Here is a 20,977-nt window from a genome sequence, read left to right as displayed (position 1 = left end):
TTACTCAACTTCTCCACAGAAACGAATGGTAAGTTACCAGTTATTAGCATAAACATTAGTTGAGGCATACGATGCAAGAAAGCATGCTTATGCAGCATCAGCCATGGAACAACAGCTTGAAGAACAACTTCCTTGTATAACTGAAACAAGATATCACCCATAAAAAAAATTCCACATCTTTTAAATAATAATCTGGTATCAAATCAGGACAAAGTGCAGTAACAACAGGAAGTTTAATCACAGTTTTGAACTGATAATATGAAAAATCAATTGTATGCAGGGAAGACAAAAGGAGAAGAATTTCATAGTTCAGATTTAAGAGATGAAACCTGCAATGTTTTAGATATGACACAATTAAATCACACCAATCTCAAAGATTCAAGTTATGCAGTTTACAGAAGATTTACCCTTTCAAAATTTACTTTACAACTCTTGGCTTTTTGAAACAATTGGAAAATTGCAACCTTTTTCAACCTGCACAGACTCAGGCGGCACTAATGCATAACCAGCATAAGACAGTTCCAGTAGAGTTTTACAATATTGTAATAATACTGCTTAACTTTATATAATGCAGAAAGAGATGGTCCAGCAAGACTTACTAAAGTTTAATGAAAATATCAGTGATAAATGCAGACTATCTGGACCAAGCTTGTAATAACAGAATTTGTAAGTAAAGAGACTATGTAAACAACACAAATAAAAATTCAGTTTAGATATTTGGATTGATCCTGATCACTCTCCCTTTGAGGTACTTTTCTAGATGTAGCACAGCTAACTGCTGAAGATATTGTGAAAAGTACTTCTAAGGGAGAGTGACTGGAATCAAAGTTATTTACATTCTATGCAAACAATGATGCTTCCACATTCTAATTTCCCAGCATCATTCAATGCAAACAACGATGCTGGGAAACTAGAATGTGGAAGGTCCAACTGTGCAACTTAATAAGTGTGAGAAAATGAAAGTTCCTCAAACCCAGCAATTGTGAACTGAACAACCAAGAGTTAAGTGATATTTAAAGCAGTTTTACAAGCTAAATAAAAGTCATCTAGTAAAATTTGACCATTACGATTTTCCATACGTAAGAAGCAAACTAAAACCGTCAAATATCTAATCAGTAATACAAGAACGCAATAAACTGCTACAACTACCAAGTTGTCTGAAGGAGAAATAAACAGTTACTCATACAAACAGTTGCTGTATCAAATTATTTTCTACACACAATGAGAAAAAAAAATTTCCATATGTTTTCCATAAATAAACAAACTCTACTGCCTTTCTTCTTCTCTCTTAAAACAGAAATAACAGTATAATCAAAATTTTCTGCCAGTGGCTGTTAGTCTTTATCTGTAGCAAGCCATGTTTCTATTATTGCAAGAAAAACCATAACTATTTAACGATAAAATCTGAATTAATTCTGATATGATTGCACCTAATTTTATGCAAAATTTCAAAACTCTTAAGTTTAACATAGACTTACACAGAAAGTCTATGTCAAACTCAATGTCATGAAATGTTATTTGGAATTTGTTATTAATGTAAGTTTTGGATAACATAGCATAAAACTATCAACAGACAGTCCATATTAGACATTAAAAATAGAGAAGTCAAGGCTTACAACTCACATTCAACAATAACTAAATTTCCAATTTTTGAGACACTGACAAGTCGAACTAGTAGAGGAGAACAAGCATGGACTTCCTCCTTGCTTGTTTTCCTCTTGCATGAAGCATGGAATGGAAAGGATGGAAAACTGTCAAAGTTTGATCATTTTGCACTAGACAAATTATTTGATCCAATAAGTTGTTTAGTTCTTCCTTGAATTTATTCAAACTACTGACTTCCACAACAGATGAAAGTTTGAACAACACAGCATAAAACTATCCAAGAATCAACCACCCATTAGCCGAAGGCAAACCTCTGCAACCATCCTTCCTCAATTTCAATATATGCTCCCTCATGCACATAGTCCGAGCAAAATGAAAAATACCATCAGCGTTGAGCTTGCTCAATCCATTCAAAGCTTTAAACACCTTAATCAGATCACCTGACGGTTGCTTAGTCTCCAGACACTGCAATTTGCAGACCTGAAGCCTTTCTTGATAAGAGCACCCTTTCATTCTCTTCACCAATCTCATTGCCTGTCTGTGCACCTGTTCCAGCAGATCTACATCCTTCTTTAAATGAGGCCTCCAGACCTGCATGCAGTACTCAAGATGAAACCTAACCATTGTCTTGTATAATGGGATAATCATCTCCTTGTTTCTGCTAGCAAAGTTCTGTATATCATTGACAAAACCCCCATTAGCTATCCTAGCAATCTATCTGCATTGCTCAGAGAACTTCATATCTGACTACACAATTACACCCAAGTCTTTTTCATTTTCCGTACCGAGTATAGTACTATACATTTGTCAATGTATGTTTAACTTCAACTGCTATTTCTCAGCCCATCTGCCTAAAATTTTATTTTTTTTAAATCTTATTGCAGCAACTTACTCCGATCACTGTCAATTAACCATTCTGCCAAGCTTCATATCACCTGCAACTTAGACATTAAGCCTGATATACCTTCATCAATATCATTAATAAATATAGAAAACAACAATGGGCTTAGCACCAAATCCTAGGGAACTCCGCTAATACCATTAGTCCATGAACAGCAGCAGTGTCCATTAATAAATACTCTGTCTTCTCCCATCAACCATCCCTTTATCCAGAGCAGTAACTTGCCCTTAATACCACACTGCTCTAGTTTGTACAGCAGTCTGTTATGTGCAACTGTATCAAAAGCTTTCTTGAAATTCATGTATATATCAAAATTATTTTTTGTATCCAGTTCCTTTACTGCATCATAATATCTAATCAGATAGGATCACCCCTTTAAATCCATGCTGTGACTGCAGTATATTTGGTATATTGATGCTCCTTGTGAAAAAGTGGCCAAATATGTGACCTAACTGAGTTCCAAAAGAGATGGTTATCGGGGCTTAGATTAGCAGAGATGAGCACCAAAGATAAGCTTGCCTTCATTTAGTGTTTCTATACAGCCATGTTTTGTGTGTATATCAAAAGTGAATCAATCACAGAAGTACCAACAGCCATGACATACCAAATGGGTGAGAGAAGAATCTAATGTGTAATCCGACAGAATAGACATGCCATAGCGGAACAAGAAACTACACAATACAACATGGGGATGGCACAACTCATTTCAGCATGGAGCATGCAAAACGTATTAACATGATTGGGCTATCATATGTGATGGCTCACCCAAGTACCACTGCTGATGGCCATTCACAAATAAATGTGTCTGTGAGAGCCACTGGATACAGAATAACTAGAAATGGGTTGCATAGTCTGATGAATTGTGTTCCAACTTCACTTACCTATTCACATAGGTGTAGTGTGCTCAACAAGAGGCTCTTAAACCCTTCTGTACAGAAAGGAGACAGCATAATAATCTGGGAGTGGTGGGCATGTTTGCATAGGAGACCTGGACCAGCTGGTACCTGTTGATTAATGCCACATACAGGTCCACCATTTCCGAATACATGGACCCATCTATGATGACCATCTTCCTGAATAATCAAGGCCTCTTTCGAGAAGGGCAATACACTGTGTCACAGGGATACAGTGGTGCAAGAATGGTAGACTATGGCTCTGAAAACTTCAAAAAGGTTTCAGAGCCATACTCTATTTTGGCCTGCAAGTAGAAGTTGGACACCATATGTAATGATTTATAACGAAATGAGCCAGTAAACTTTTAATAAAAATTTCCTTTAACAAAAATACTGAACTTGAAAAAAGTCAGATAGAGAAAAAAATTTACCACCTCCAAAATTTGGCTCTGTAGGCAGCTGACTGTGATATCAATCTATAAATTCAGGTTTGGGGACAGCCATAGCAACAATATGTTGAATACAACCAGTAAATAATAAAAGGTATTTAAAAGGACAAATGGTATTCAGAAGAGATGCAAGTTCTGCATCATCAAGAAAGTTGAACATTTTTATTTTTTAGTTGCACTTTGTATCTCCACTCCCACAGATATTTTAATCAAGAAAAAATAAATTGTTCTGAAATCAATTTGTAATCAAGAGAAAATTAAATTGTTCTGAAAATGCACAATTGAAAAAGAATAGCACAATCAAACTAAAATAACAACATTAAATAACATAAAAAAACAAAGAAGGCATTTTTATTGTATTGACTTCATGATTCTGTGCAATTTTCCCTAGGCATTTTTGTTCTGAACCTTTTAAATAACTGTAAAAACTCTGATAACCTAATCTCAAAGTTAATGTGCATATAAAGTTCAACCTTTAACAAACTCCACATACATTTGCATTTTATTTTTGTTCCCTTCAAGTTATCACAACTGGTTGGTGGAGAGTGGTGGGGAAAAAAATCATTTATTATATGATCATTAACTTTTAAATTCACTGTAGTTGCAACTTTGATATGTCTTCCTAACTTAAGTTGGTATTATTATTTTAATTTAAAGCTTTGAAATATCTGAATGAATTGTAGTTCTGTTTAATTTCTCCATCTCATTTCCTGTTTTTGGCTTCCAAAGACAAAGACATCAAAGTGGTAAAAAAATGTTCATATAGAGCAGCAGCAGCAGCAGCAGATGATGAATGGGGTAGATCTATTGTCACTACCATTACAGCTTGTCAGAGATGGTTTCAGAAATTTAGAAGGTTCTTGCCTCCTAATGTGAAGTTGACTGGTGAAGTGACACCTGCAGACAATGAGGCAGCAGCTTATGATCTGCAGTTTACACCGAGAAGCAACAAAGATAAAAAAAAAATAATATAAATAAGTTTTACTTTCTTTCCTCTTTTTCTGTGACAACCAAAGCAGTCACATTTATACAATAATGCTAAACAATCATATAACCTTGTACCACAAACACAGTATACTTAATTCTCTACTACAGATTACTTTTTTTTTAATTACCTTTAAAATAACTTAAAAGCTTTTGGTAAGATATGATTTATGACAAAAAGTATACAGTAAAGCTGTTATAAATATTGTGAGGTATAATATTCAGCTGCGGGGAGGTAATTATCAGTACTATATTATCCATGGCAAAACCTTATTCATGGAATCAATTCCTTGCAAATATGGAAGCATTACTGTACTATAAAACAATAGAAACTGCAATCTTTTGAAGGAATATTCACATATTTTTTAAAATTAATTGTATTCTTAATAAGATTAGGTTATATGTATCCAACAGTAAACTAAGAAAAACAGTTAATGAAAAATCCAGCAGGAGAATGTACCTGCAGTATAGTTAAATAAAAATAAATGCTGTAAAACATATCTATAAATACCTTTAAAAAATTAAAGTACTTTTTAAAGTTGATAATAAAAAAATTCAAAACCTGTCTTGATCTCTGACAAATTTTTATTATATAGCATTTTTTTTTTTTTTTTTTTTTTAGAAAGACCCTTAAGTTCATCCTGAAATACAACTGTGGAATTTCTTAAAAATAAAATTGCCTCCTGCTAAATTATTACTTTCACCAAATTCCCCCCCTTTTTGAGTAATTATTAACTACAGCACTAATCAGAAACTAATAAAGTGGCATCCTTCCCTTCTATTTATGCAATCTAGTCTTAAAACCTTTTTGAACTCTGACATATCTTTAACATAAAAATTCACACAATTTAATAAAAATATAAAGTTACGTAACTAATATCCCGACAGTATTTCTTGTAACATCTATTCAAAATATATATTAATTAAAATTTTAAAGAATAAATATGAATACCACAGAAGATAATCATATTTAAAATGACAACTGATTACATTTGACGACAGTCATGTGGAGCTGTAAATGCTTTTGGTCTTAAGGCAGGTGGATCAGACTTTCTGGGTGACTTCTCTGTCCTATATGCAAAATATCTGAATTACAAAATATGTCTTGTAATCCTTAAGACTCACTATTTTGGAATTTCTTTAAAATTAAGGCTGGGCTTTTTTTTCCAGATAAAAGAAAATTTACTGGTGCTTACCGTCAAAATAGTCACATTTCAAACATTTCAATCAAAAACCATTTACATTTTACAATTCATATGTAAAGTTTTAAAAAAAATTAAAATTTACTAAATATAATACAGAAAATACTGAAAAACATGCTTAACATGAAAGTTCTAGTATATATACATATATACTGAGTGATTACTGAATTATGACCACCCCTATGAAAACTGAATGCGACCAGTTGACCACGTGAGGTACAAGAGTGCGCAGTTAGTTGACCTACATAGCATAGATAAGGTGTCAGTCAGTGGTTCAGTAGGTAGTAAAATTCCAAACTTGATGGGTAAAAGGAAGGATTTATCGGACAGATTGTGGGTGCTCGACGAGCTGGTGCCTTGATCTCCCAAACAGCTGAACTCGTGGGGTGTTCGAGAGCTGCCGCAGTTAAAGTGTACCAGGAATAGCATCAAAATGGTCAAACAGCAACCTGATGGCAAAACTGCAAAGGTCAGCGAAAGGTTGATGTTAGAGGTGAGCGCTGGATCCGATGACGTACAGGCGCAGCACTGTTGAAGAGTTGACTATCCAATACAATATGGGCCAATCCAGCACAATATCTGGCATGACCACGTGTTGCACGCTTGGGTTGTGTTGACCATGTGTTGCACACCAGCAGACGACCCCCATGGCATCCTCTCCTAACCAAGGTTCATTGGCGTAGAAGACTGGAAGAAGGTGTGCTGGTCGGATGAATCACGTTATTTACTCCACACTGTGGATGGTTGTGTATGGATTTGGCTTCAACAACATGAGGCTCTTGATCCAACATGCATGGTATCAAAAGTGCAGGCCGGTGGATGCAGTTGTATGGTGTGGGGCATGTTTCACTGGCAGGAACTAGGACCCCTGATGCATGTGGAACAACATATCGCTGGTCTTCGCTATTGTCAAATGCTTGCTGACTGTGTACACCCTGTTATGTTACACTTTTTCCCGAATGGTGATGGTGTCTTCCAAGATGACAATGTGCCAAGCCATCGGGCACTTGTACAGGAATGGTTTGAGGAACACAGTTCTGACTTTCAGCATATCGATTGGCCTCTGATATCAATCCCATAGAGCACTTGTGGGACACTATGGAAAGGCATATCAGGCATCTGGATACACCAATCACCCCGACACCTGTATTTCTGACCACATTACACAGAGCTTGGTTGGTCATACTTCCCGAACGCTTCCGACATCATGTTCAATCAATGCCACATCGGATAGCTGTTGTACTGAGGGCAAAAGGAGGACCTACGAAGTATTAGGTAGGTGGTCATAATTCAGTGTTTATCAGCATGCAAAAAACTGTTGAAAATGAAACCTTAAATTGGTGATGGCAAAAAAGATTCGCTGCATATTACTTTATCTATCCTACATGGCAGAGGTGGCCAACCTTACTAAATGTGTAAGAGAGACATAAGATAATCTTCAAAGACTTAAGAGCCTCATTTATTATCTCTTATTTTTCTATTTAAATAATATTTATATATGCGATTAAAATGTACTTTTCCAAATTCGAACATTTCAAAATCTCAATTAATAGCTTTGTTTTAAACATGCAGATAGTGTTTGTTTGTGTCACCTCATTGACACTACATCAATATCTTATATTATAAGATAATTTAGTTAATATCAGAATGGCTAAATGATGCAAGGAAATAGCCTTTTTGCATCTGTCAAAAAAAAAAAAAATCCACTCACAGATACTTCCCCTATTGTCAAAAAGTGACTATCCAGTTCTGCTTTGAAATTTGGAAAATTGCAATCTTGGTTACCTTGACAAGTAATTTATTCTAATAATTTATAACACACTCTGAACATAAACTTCATGTGATTTAGCCTTCTATTACCCCCTGCGATTTTAATATTTGTGTCCCCTGGTCCTTGTCTCTCCTGCATTCATTTTACTAATATCATTTAAGGCCTCACAGACTTCAGTTAGAAGTTCCCTCTTCCCAAAGGTGTCTAGTTGCCAAGCTTTTCAGCCTGCAACTTTATTAATAAATACATTAACTGATACCCTCAGTAATCTGGATACACTTCACAGAACCCTCTCTAGACGTTCTACTTTTTTTTCTTAGGTGTGGCCTCTAGACCTCAATATTCCAAATGCAGTTTCACCACTATTCTTATACAGAGGAACAACAATTTTCACCTACTGAAAATGCTAATTAGCAACTCCTAAATCATATATAGAACACCACTGCTACTGCTAACCACCTGTTTACACTGCACAGTAAATTTAAGATCTGATTATATCTTAAGTCATTTCCACTCTGAACCACTTTTAACCCCTCCTCCTGTTCATAAATAACTTCTGGATTTCTGACCTTTTATTTAGAAGCATTTTTAAGACCATAACTGCAATTAATTTAAGTTATTTTGAAGCAACAACATGGCCTGGTTCTTAACCCTTTCACGAGTGAGTTTATTAAATATGTGGGCACTGAGGTGTAAACTTTTCTGGAGGAGACCAGTTCTGTGGAGTGTTTCTTCATAGAAATTTAAAAATTTGTGAAAAGAAAACTTTGTATATAATGTATTAAATGCTTTTAAATATTTATTTGCTCTTATTTTGACTTGTTTGCCTGAAATTATAGTCAAAAACTATATCCCAATTTAAAAAAAAAAATTATAAAACAAAGCTCACTGTTACTTTTTTTTTAATGTAATATTTTCTACATTATTTGTATTTATGTACTGCTGATTTAGTTTTATCAACTTCCAAACTGGATCCAAATTCCAGAGAATTTCACCAAATCAATCATAATCAAAGTCTGACAGGTGTAACCTTCTCCTTCACAGAAGACAGCACTTACTGAAAGATTTCAAGACCTGCACATAAATGGACACATTTTTTGAAACAATCTTGAAAAATACATAAATACATACAGACTCAGGGAAAAGTTAACCACCTTTCCTACCTTCAAATCATCAGCATACTTGGAGAGCTTACCCCTCATCAACAAACATCATTAAGGAAGATTAGAAACAGGAGAGCCTGATCTCTCAGTGACTCCACTTGTTACACTAGCTCACTTTTAAAAATGTCCATTTATTATACGAATATCCTATATTGTAGCCAGTTACTGATTCAATACAGGACCTTATGAATAATCCCATTTTGTTCCAGTTTCATGCAAAACCATATCAAAAGTTTTACTAAAGTCAAGGTAAATCATGTCTAAGTTATTTCTTGCATCCAACTTTAATGACTTCATCATTAACAGATTGGTCAGGCAAGACTCTCCATTCATGAACCCATGCTGTGATTCATTAAGAATACTATTCTATCAAGATGCCCTATATTGTATCTTAAACCACAGATTTCATGATCATAACTACCACTAAATCAAACTCACTGATCTATAGTTGCCATCACTTCTTTGAGCTGAGGAGCTATCAGAGATTCTCAAGTCCAAAGAGATCATCTTGGAATCTAATAATATCATAACATTCCCAGTGGTCTGTGCAGCCTTACTTTCCTTGGCTTCAAGATTTCTAATAGATTTATCTCTCAGATCATTATATTACTTATTATTTTACAAGAATCTGAATCCTTGTCACTTTCTCATAGTTCAAACAGTTTTTCATATTGCTGCAAAGTACCTACCTATTCACTACGTTTATGACCACATCTGTGATTATTGAAGTTTGATTGAATAAAGGGTCTATCTGATTCAATTTCTTCTTTCTCTTCTTTTTTTTAGTCCCATTCTTAGCTCTCTTTGTTAGTGACTTCTCATATTCAACTTTCACCTGTCTTACCCCATTGACAGTTTTGAAACACATATGCTTATAATACTCATATAGATTTGTATTTCATGATAATCAACATAGTTGCCAGCTTTTGACTTTCAAAACACTGAAAATTAGGTATTTTGTATGCAGGAGGAAAACAAGATTTTCCAGAAAATAAATTCAAATTATGGAGAAAGAGATTGTAGAAAACCTTTTAGCCAGTGAGTTAATTACTGGAATAAGTTGCCTCTATGGGTAGTTGAGACTGAGAGCATGAGGTAATTCAAAGGTCAGCTGGATAGTTCTTTAATGTGAGTAAGGAAGTCAAACTTTCCTGCGTCTATCCTGCAACCATCCTTCCTCAATTTGAATTTATGTCCTCTCATGTGTAGTATGAGAAAGAGGAAGAATGCCATCAGCATTGAGTTTTCTCAATCCATTCAAAGCTTTAAACACCTCAATTACATCACCTCACATTTGCCTAGTCTCCAGATGCTACAAATTGCAGACCTGAAGCCTTTCTTGGTAAGACTACCCTTTTCTTTCCCTCACGAATCTTGTCCTTCTCTGCACCTGGAATGGGTTTATTTATTTTATATTATATATATAAAATATATATACAGGTAACCCTCGTATAACACGGTAGTTAGGTTCCTATAAAATGTTGTGTTGTGCAAAACCGTGCTATATGGGACTAAAAAAAAGTACAAAAAGGGGGTTACGTTTGAAAAGCTAACAAAAATACATCATTATAGATTTTGTGTATCTTCTACTCTCTTTAAAAAATCAGTAATCTGGGTTTGTTTGCTTTTGCTTGATAAATCTTTGTGAATTTCATCGTATGGAACTAAGCATTTTTGAAGCTCCCTTTTGAACTTTGGGCTCCTTCCAGTCGAAGAATCTACATTAAAAAAATAAGATTCTAATTGATTGGCTAACTTTATGCCTTCCCATATGCTTTTTAGCGTAAAATTTGGACGTTTAGAATTTTCATCTGTGATAGCATCCTCTGAATTGATTTGGTTTTACCTCGGATGCCATTTCCACCAGCCTCTTTTTCTACCAGTAATTCTTGAATATCTACAGTAATCATATCTTTTTTAAATTTTTTTAGGAGCATAGGCAACTAAGGCAATGTTACTCTGTGTATATTGTATATAAATTGCGTGTACCAAGGTTGATTTTCTGTTTTGCTGGACAAAAAACCATGCTACCCTTGCCTGAGAGTTTGTTTGTTTGTTTGTTTGTTATTTGGTTTTTAGGAGCATTAGCAACTAAGGCCATATTGCTCCGGGGATATGCGGTGGTCATTCCCTAACCTTTCCGCATCCTCTGTATTTGGTGGTGACGGGATTGAACCCTGGTTTAATCAAGAAGCGTGTGCTATGCACTGCTGCTCCTTCCCACCTGGCTACGGAGGTGCCTGTTTGTTTGTTATCTGGAGCATTAGCAACTAAGGCCATATTGCTCAGGGGATATGCAGTGGTCATTTCCTGACCTTTCCGCATCCTCCGTATTTGGTGGTCATGGGCTTGAACCCCGGTCGAATCAAGAAGCGTGTGCTAAGCACTGCTGCTCCTGCCCACCTGGCTACGGAGAGGCCCCCCCCTTGCCTGAGACCGACTAACTCAACCACGTTGTGAAAAAGACCCATAAAAGTTCCTCCCATCATCGGCAGGATTTGAACTCAGGTCTTTTCCACCCAATGTGGGGAGGAGGACGATTCTATCAACTGGAAACCAACAATCTAGAAACCCACAAGGGCTTCAGCTGTCATATCATCAAAACCTTCCCCTCCTACCGACGTGGCAAGTTCTACTATCGCACTGATTCCTGAATGAACTGACTCTGGCCATACATTTTTTCAAAATGCATTTAATGTTGACGGTTTTACTTCTTTCAGTGATAAAGCTGTGATTCTGATACAGTCCACAATTGAGAAATGTTTCCATGCCTTCAATAGATTCCGAATCAATTTTTACCAAAATCCATTGTAACGATTATCTGATGTAATGAGTTTTAAAGGTGGATATAATGCCTTGATCTAATGGCTGAATGAAAGAAGTTGTATTAACCTAGTACAACTGTGGTGGTAGGAACATAACTTCAACATTTGGATGAATTAAATCTTTTGGATGGCCTGGTGTGCTATCCAATAGTAATAAAACTTTGAAATCTAGATTTTTCCACAAGTTCAATAGTATAGAATGTAACACTGGGATTTCACAACAAAATAAATACCGGGATCTCTCAATAATTTTTTTTGACTAGAGAGTCAACAGTGAGGATTCAAAAAGAGTGCAAATGTTGAAAAATTACATCCAACATAATAGCAGCGTTTTCCCCGCATAAAAGCTCAAAAATACCGTTATGCGAGATTCACCAAAATTCTCTAACTGCGTTAGAGCGAAATCATGTTATATAAATACCATGTTGTGCAAGGATTGCCACAATTTATCAATCATGTTAGAGCAAAACCATGTTGTAGAAGTACCGTGTTATACGGGGGGGGGGGGGGTTGCCTGTATTTTATTATATTATTCTATTTTATTTTATTATTATAAATTTTCCTTGGCCAGTAACAACAAACGCCTGTGGCTTCCTTTCACTCTATAGTTAATACTAAGTAATATAAGTAATAAGTAATACTAAGCAATAATTAACATAAATAATACTAAGTATTATTTTGATACACGAATTGTTCCCATTAATATTTTTTCTATGAGCCAAATTGGGCTTACCAAACATTCCTGCTATATAGGATAATAATCTAATCAATGGCTGCAAACTCTTGTAGCAGATGATCATTCCCCATCTAAAGTGATTTGGCAAAGTACTGAGTGATTAGGTAATTGATTCTAATGATGTAATTCAAACTTACTACATCACATAATGACAATGAATAATAATCACTACCAATCTAACAGATGCTACATAAACAATTTCAAATACAATGCTGGGTACTATGCTTAAAGGTATGGCTGGTGGTTTGAATATTTGGAAGTTTAGTGGGAGATTTATTCTAGCCAAAATGCACCAGAATGTCCATACACCTTGTTTACAGAGAGAGAGAGAGAGAGAGAGAGAGAGAGAGAGAGAGAGGGAGGGAGGGAGGGAGGGAGCACTTCTACAAAACACTCATGGCATTAAGCATGGCAATTAAGAACTACAGCACAAACATTTCTCACTTTCATATAATATGCTGAATTGAAATTCTAAATAGCAAATAACAAATACACACCTTGCTACTAATATCTGTGGTGCTTTCTTAATTATTCTATAAATGCTTCTACTTCACATGGGCAGTGTTACCCACTTCATTGATAAAGGAGTATCTATACATTTTAAGAGTACAGTATGATTCAGTAAAATTAGAAGACTATGTAAGTTGAAGCCAGGTGTCCTATTATAACTGCAGCTTATCAGAGGAAGATGTGTCTAGGGATGCAATAAGACTAAAAATAATTTATTCCAGCTGAAGTTATCAGTATTAAAATGGCAGAACAATGCAAGGAAACAAAGCATATATAGCACATGCCACCATAAAGAAAATAAATAACACTTTCCAAGTGAAAAAAATCATACATAACCTGCAGACACCACTGCTACCAGGACAAAAACTGAAAGTATGTTCATGATGGATATTTTCTGTGCTGAACACTGAGGAGCCAGAGTCCTTAAGACAAATTTGAAGTCCATAAATAAGTAAAATCTGGTAAAACCAGAAAAGGTGGCAATTGTGTATATTTCTCTTTTGTGGTGTATGGGGGGGGGGGTGTTTTCATAAGACTTGTATAAAATGAAATAAATGACAATCTAGAAGTAATTCAAACCAATGCTTTTGAAAACATTATGCAATTTTCCTTTTTCACTTACTTCATAATCTAAACCTTTGTGAGAAGGTCTGATGAATGACTGGTATGAACAACTGACTACTCTGTTCTTGAGCAGTAAACGACTTTTATATTAACAGGCTTCCACAAGTTGACCAGGCACCTACTGCTTAGTTAAAGCTTTATGCAATGAATTTTTAAATTACATACCAATTTTGGGAGTTTTAAATAGATGCTTGTGTGATTGATTGTCAGTAAGAAAATTGAATAGCTAAAACCATTTTAAACAGTTGTTTTCAAGACCTTTATAAAATGAAATAAATAACAATATTGCAACGTGAGTCTAAAAGTAGTTCAACATTTCTGAAAACATTATGCAATTTGCCTTCATGATTTTCTCAACAGGCTTTACTTTTCAGAGGTGGTCTAATTGATGAATTGTTTGAACAAGTTGCTACTCCATTCTTGAGCAGTAAATAATTTTATATCAACAGGCTGCCACAAATTGACCAGGCATTTATGAGGGGTGTTCAATCTACCTACCTATGAAAGAAATGAGACAGAGTCAAAAATCTGGTTTTACTTTTCAATGTAATTCCCCTGAACTTCAATACACTTGTTCCATTTTATTGGCAATGAGGAAATACCAGACAAATAAAAATTTTTGTCCTGTTCATCAAAGAATGCAGAAACAGCAGACTTTAGTTCATTATCGTCAGAAAAGCGACATCCACGTAAGCTTTTCTTGAGGTGTTTAAACAGGAGATAGTCACTGGGGGCCAGATCTGGCTGTAAGGTGGATGGGTAAGTTCTGTAAAGTCACAGTCTCTCAAAGCAGCAGCAACCAGCAACAGTATGTGACCTGTGCACTGGTGCTGAAGAAGCAGCACACCTCTGGAAAGTTTTCCATAGCATTTTTCCTTTATGACATCCCTTATGTCATAAGTAGGGATGCATATGACTCCCCAATGACTGTCTGCTTGTGTTCCAAGTAGTGAATGTACAAAATTCCCCACTGTATAACAAGCATCCCAAAAATGGTGGCCATAATCATGCCAGGTGAAGGGTGTGTGAAATTTTTTGGGTGGGAGAGAACCCTTGTGCTTCCACTGCACTGATCCTTGCTTGATCTCAGGATCCCAGTGATGAACTCATGCTTCATCACCGGTAACAATTCTGGAGATGAGAGTTTCAGGAGCTCTTCCATAAAGCTCTAAATTCTCCTCATAACACCATACTCTCAATTGCTTCTGCACAGGGGTCAGAAATCTGAGGACCCACCTTGCATTAACCTTAGTCATCCCCAAATGTTCATGGAGGATTATTATATCTGTTCCCTCAGATATGTCACATTCCCTAGAGATTTCAAACACCTTTAAACGCCTATCATTTAGCACAAGGGTTTCCACAGCTTGGTACATTTCTGGAGTGGTTGCTGTCACAGGCCTTCCTGGACATGGATCATCTTTGATGGACTCTCTACCCCACTTGAATTACTTTGACCAGAATTTCACCTTATAATGTGAACGTGTACTGTTGCCACACACACAGCCACCATCCTTTCATGAATGGCCTTTGACCCATTTCTTTCTTTGGTGAGAAACTTGATGATGGAATGATGCTCCAATTTCAGCAAATCCATAATTTGATACAGGTATCTTCCTTCTTTCTATTACAGCAGCACAACCTAAACATAGTGAGATAAAAATTGGTATGACTCAAGTTGAGATATGTAGGAGCACGATAAATCATGAATCATTAAAATATAACTATGGGAAGTACTTTAGGGAGATTATTTACTGAATGCCCCCTCATACTACTTAGTTAAAAGTTAAACTTTTGTGCAATGAGTTTTTATACTGTGTAACACTTTGGGAGTTCTAAGTGAATGCTTGTTGGTTGATTGTCAGTATGCAAAATGAATAGATAAAACCCATTTTGCCATAAAAGAGATATCACTAAGACCATCATAGAAATATTAAATAGAAAGGACCAGCTTTCTTACTTACTCTTTAGTGTTTGTATCTACAGACATCCTCCGAACAGCATCTTCTGCATCTTTACTGCTCAATTCAAATGAAAGTTTTTCCTTTTCAAATAACTGTCTCTTTTCTTCTAATTCCTGGTGCTGCTGTTCTAATGTTTTTTTCATTTGTTCATACCGTCGTTGTAACTGAAAATACATATAATGATCAATCAAGATAATGCCAATGCAAAAAATTATGCTCATTCAGCTAGAAATTTTAACCTTTAGTAGTCATCACAAGCAAATAATGCAACCATTTTATAATTGTTTTTTGGCCTGTGTATTTGGTAATGCTAAAGAAGCTATCTCATTTTGGTAAAACAAAATTGAAACTACCTGATTAAGTTCTATATATTTATCTCCAATTGGCTGGGAAGCATATCTATTAAAATTATAATAATTGTATGACCTCAGAGAAATTTTTAAAAGTTTTGAAGAACTATCCTGCCCTTTCATTTGTTTTCTAACTATGCAGTTTAACTGGTACCACTATTGTATCAGTGTTTTGGCACAGTGGAGTCATATACTTATCTTGGACAAGTCATTAGTTGTAATAATGATAAATGGCTGGAAGTCAAGAGAAGAATAAATTTCGAATGGATAGCATTCAGGAAATATAGTTACATACCAAGGAGAAATATCCCAATTTGTCTGAAATGTAAAATAATGAACCAATGTATACTCCCCACCATGACTTATGGAAGTGAAACTTGGGCACTTACCAAAAGAATGGAAGAGAAACACATGGACTAGGCAGCAAACTCAAGCAAAGGACATTATCAAAACTAAAGAACTGAAATGGACTTGGGCAGGCCACATAGCTCGAAGACATGATCACAGATGGACTAAGAAAATAACAGAATGGTATCCAAAGGAGCTAAAAGAAAACCTGGAAGAAAACAACAGAAATGAACTGATGAAATTTAAGAGTTTGTAGGCAGTAAATGGATGGCCATTGCACAAAACAGAAGGAACTTCATCCTGCAGTAGATTGAAAATGGTTGTGATGATGATGATGATTCAAGAAGTTGTTTGTACAGGGCAAGGTTTCTCAAATTAGATGATGGAATGCAAATGTACTAAACATCAGCAATACTATGGATAGAATTTCCAGTTAGTGTAAGAAGGTCATTAATACGCAAGAGAAAATGAGTGGGAGAAAGAACTAAACCTTAAGGAACACCAGCATTAGCGAAGTAGTTAGAAGACAGAGAGCCATCTACTGTCATCTGCAGCAAGCGGTCAGAGAGAAAACTGGATACCCAATTCCAAAAAAACAGTCAACAATTATACTGTACTGCTTTGATTAATAAAAAGATTTATTAATGATATGAGCATAAAATAACTAGAAAATCACAGCAAAAGCTAAGAGAAATCATTCAATCACAAACTGCTTGGCACCCAGGGCCAAGTAGGTGGGGATTGGCAGAATGTAAGTGAGACCACGTATATTTATGAAATATACGTGGTCTCACTTACTTTTTTTGCTCTGCTTTTACTTTATTATTGAATATGTCGTGAATAGTCAAACTAATAGAACAAATGTATATGCAAAAAGATCTAAACCTCCCAAACATTTCCTCATTCGACTATTCACGACGTATTCAATAATAAAGTAAAAGCAGAGCAACATGATGTATGAAGTAATGAAATTTTTGAATATGGCATACATCAAGAATATACACAACTCCTTGATGTAATTTTTTTTTTTTTTTTTTTTGTTGTTGTTGGCGCATAGGCTTCTGTGGCCATAATGCACCTCCCAAAGTTTTTTGCATTTTTTTACTCTTATCCAAGCCCGAGGCAGGATTTGAACCCATGACCTTTGGGTTGCCAGGCAGGTACTTTACCCACCTGGCTAGCCCGGTCGGCCCTTGACATAATGTGGCCTCGACAATTCCCCCAATACACACTACTTGGACTCCCTCTATTCACTATCTGGCAGAGTACAGGAAGCAAGAATATAAAATAGCTGCTGATATGGATACATCCAGAGAGTTAGCAATAGGTTTGCTCAAGGACTATCTAGTGAACAGCCTGCAAATACCGTTTTATAAGTACTGATTAAAACCTTTAAAATGTAATGAAGAATAGATACTGCCATGATGGAAGGGTTGGGGGTTGTTGGAGTTTTTCTCTGGAGACTGAACACAAGTTTCACCACTTCAAGCCTCCAGTAAGAAAAGTGGTGGTACTGCACCAGTTAATGAGAGTAATTTATCGCCTATTATTGCTTAGTAACACAGAGGAATACTCCTGCTTATGTTGGTTCGCACATGGGTGATTATCTCCAGTATACTAGGTGCAGTATTTCAGGACTTGCACAAAGGGTACAAGGGTTACCAACAGTCCCACCATTGTGCAGGTGCAAGCACTGGGCAACCATGTTTACCATAATATGCAAATATCTCTGAGCAGCTCCAGGATGTGAATACTGCATGGGAATTTGGTATTCTGATAGACATTATGCAACTTTGTATAATGCCTATTTACACTGGAGTAGTTTAGTAGGAACTGCAGTTTGAAAGCATAGAGACAGCTACTTCTCATAAAGCAATAATGAGTTCATTAGCTTCCGCCTACATACCCCAAACAGATGTTTGAAATGCTCCAGTAGTGATACAGATAGCCCGATGATGGATGGGATCCAGCCATCGAAGCATGCGTGTATTTGAAACACACAATATAATTTATATCATGTAAATGCATAGCAAAGGCACAGTAAGATGCATCATCCTGCACCCCACCTCGTAGAGGAGAGGGCAGGAGTTATTCAAACCTCTCGTGTATTTTGTGCGCAGCTGATGAATGTGTTGAAGAGAAGGCTAACTTCTTATTCAATATGAGCCCTAAGAATTTTGTATGAGATACTACTACAATAACATTTTGACTAAGCCTTAATTCAGATTCAGGATGATAATTCTGCTTGTGACAGAAATGTATGCAGTCTCTGCAGCTATTGGCTACTGCCTAAAAGTTGAAAAACAAATAGCTCATTGCAATTGTCTTCTAATGATCCTCATATTACATGACTGGGAAAATGTGCTAAAGTCATGAACACAGGGGTATGGTTTACAGTTGAAGGAAGTTGTTCTGAAATGGAATTCACTTTGATGGCAAAATTCTAACAGTTAAAACTGATCCTCTAAGTACTCTTCCCTCTTGGGAAAAAGACCAAGAGAGTTGATCTTTCACACACTTGGAATTTGATAGTATATAACAGAGCTATGATATTCAATACGTTCTACGTTGATATCAATATGATACGTAGAACACTTCCATATGATATACTATTCAGAAATTAAAACGAATAAAAGATTAACTCAAAATGATTACAGTAAAAAAATCGATTGAAAAAAATTAAAAAATTAATTTAAAAAATTAATTAAAAGTTAATTTAAAAAGTTTAACATAAATTTTGAAAAACGATTTTCCTTCCTGAAGCAGAGAGTGCTTTTCGACCATATGTTGTAATCACAGGAATGGAAATTACAGAGTATGTGAGCTTGAATCTTAAATAGAGAGATTATTTGTCCTCATGCATGCGTGTGAAAGGCTGCGATTATTTGTTTTTGCGCATGCACACAAAAGACCACGAATCAGAGATTAGATATGAACGGTGGATGTTAGTAGAATTCTTATGTGATTTAATTTCAATTGCTTCTGCAATTATAGTTTCGTATGCAATTATAGTATTACGTTGGACCCTAAGTATTTTGGCCTCATTAAATAAAAAAGTATGGCTTTCATTAATGGCATGAAAGGCTAATTCTGACGCTTCTGTACGAGAAGCACATAGTGAGGATGCGTGCTGTCTCACTTTAATATTCAGAGGAAACTGCGTAGATCCTTGGTAAGACGAGTTGCAATCACTACAAGAGGAAAGGACTGAGCGATTGTTTAGTATAGTGAGATCTTATAGGCATTAAGAAACTGATTAAAGATAACAGACCTTTTGTAGTGAACAGGTGATAGCTGTTATTAATGCAAAAGCATACTGGTGTTTGTTGGTTTACGATAGATGTTAAATTGAATTTTATTCGCCTTCTGAGAAAGGTTGAAATTTAGAAAATTTAATGACTTAGTATCTGTATTTTCCCTTTCCAATGCAAAATTGAGTCTAGGACGAATATTATTAAACAAATGTAAAATGTCTTGAATAGTGCTACTATCAGTAATAACCAGATTTTTGGTTTGCCAATGGGATTGAGTCTAAACAGCTTAATATCGGAGGTCTATCTCTCAACAATTGAGCGTATACATTTGATGCCTTTTCTACCTATGGGAGGTATTTAGATGATGTTTTGGTTATTATTGTTAGTAGCACTATTCAAGACATTTTACTTTCATTTAATAGTATTCATCCTAGACTCAATTTTACACTGGAAAGGGAAAATACAGATACTAAGTCATTGAACCTTCTAAATTTCATGCTTACTCAGGATGCCAATAAAATCCAATTTAACATGTATCATAAACCAACGAACACCAGTATGCTTCTGCATTATAACAGCTCCCACCCATTCACTATAAAAGATCTATTATCTTTAATCAGTTTCTTAATGCCTATAAATACTCAACGACGGAATCTGCTTTAGACTCAGCAGATTCTTAAACATGGGTTACCCCCTTACTACAATAAATCGAATTAGGGTACAAGCTAAGGATAGGATACAAAAAAACTACAACAAAAAACTACTCTGTATTGGTCTGTAGCCAGACCATTATGGAAATTACACGCTATATTGAACAATCGCGCAGTCCTTTCCTCTTTTGTTACACAAATAAATGACTTGGTATACATTTCTTGTAGTGATTGCGACTCATCTTACCAAGGATCTATGCGGTTTCCTCTGAATATTCGAGTGAGACAGCATGCGTCCTTAGTACATGCTTCTTGTTCAGAAGTGCCATAATTAGCCTTTCATGCTGTTAATGAAAACCATACATTTTCATTTAAATACTTAGGGTCCAATGTAATTATACAAGACTATTAATTGCAGAAGCAATTGAAATTAAATCACATGAGAATTCTACTAACGTTCCTTGTTCATATCTAATCTCCGATTCGTGGTCTTTTGAGTGCATGCGCAAAAACAAATAATCGTGCTTTCACACACACGTACTAGGACAAATAATCTTTCTACTTAAGATTCAAGCTCACATACGCTGTAATTTCCATTTCTGTGATCATGACATACGGTCGAAAAGCACTGTCTGCTTCAGGAAGGAAAATCGTTTTTTAAATTTACTTTAAACTTTTTAAATTAATTTTTGAAAAATTGCTTTCAATCGATTTTTTACTGTAATCATTTTGCGTTAATCTTTTATTT

At 35.6% G+C, this 20,977-nt stretch overlaps 1 protein-coding gene across 3 annotated transcripts in view; it reads right to left on the bottom strand.

Moving 5' to 3' along the window:
- The window catches only part of LOC150078920 (septin-7-like), a 510,661-nt gene that overhangs the window by 19,042 nt on the left and 470,642 nt on the right, over nt 1–20,977 (bottom strand). For all 3 annotated transcript variants that reach the window (XM_090382840.1, XM_090382838.1, XM_090382839.1), the window contains one exon: nt 15,628–15,791. In XM_090382840.1, coding sequence (XP_090238966.1) covers nt 15,628–15,791 — 164 coding nt within the window. The remainder of the gene's footprint in view (nt 1–15,627; nt 15,792–20,977) is intronic.

The sequence above is a fragment of the Mastigoproctus giganteus genome, chromosome 10, assembly GCF_048544385.1.
Source record: "Mastigoproctus giganteus isolate SK-2022 chromosome 10, ASM4854438v1, whole genome shotgun sequence".
In the NCBI taxonomy this organism is placed as follows: Eukaryota; Metazoa; Arthropoda; class Arachnida; order Uropygi; family Thelyphonidae; genus Mastigoproctus; species Mastigoproctus giganteus.
This window is presented reverse-complemented; position numbering and strand designations above follow the sequence as displayed.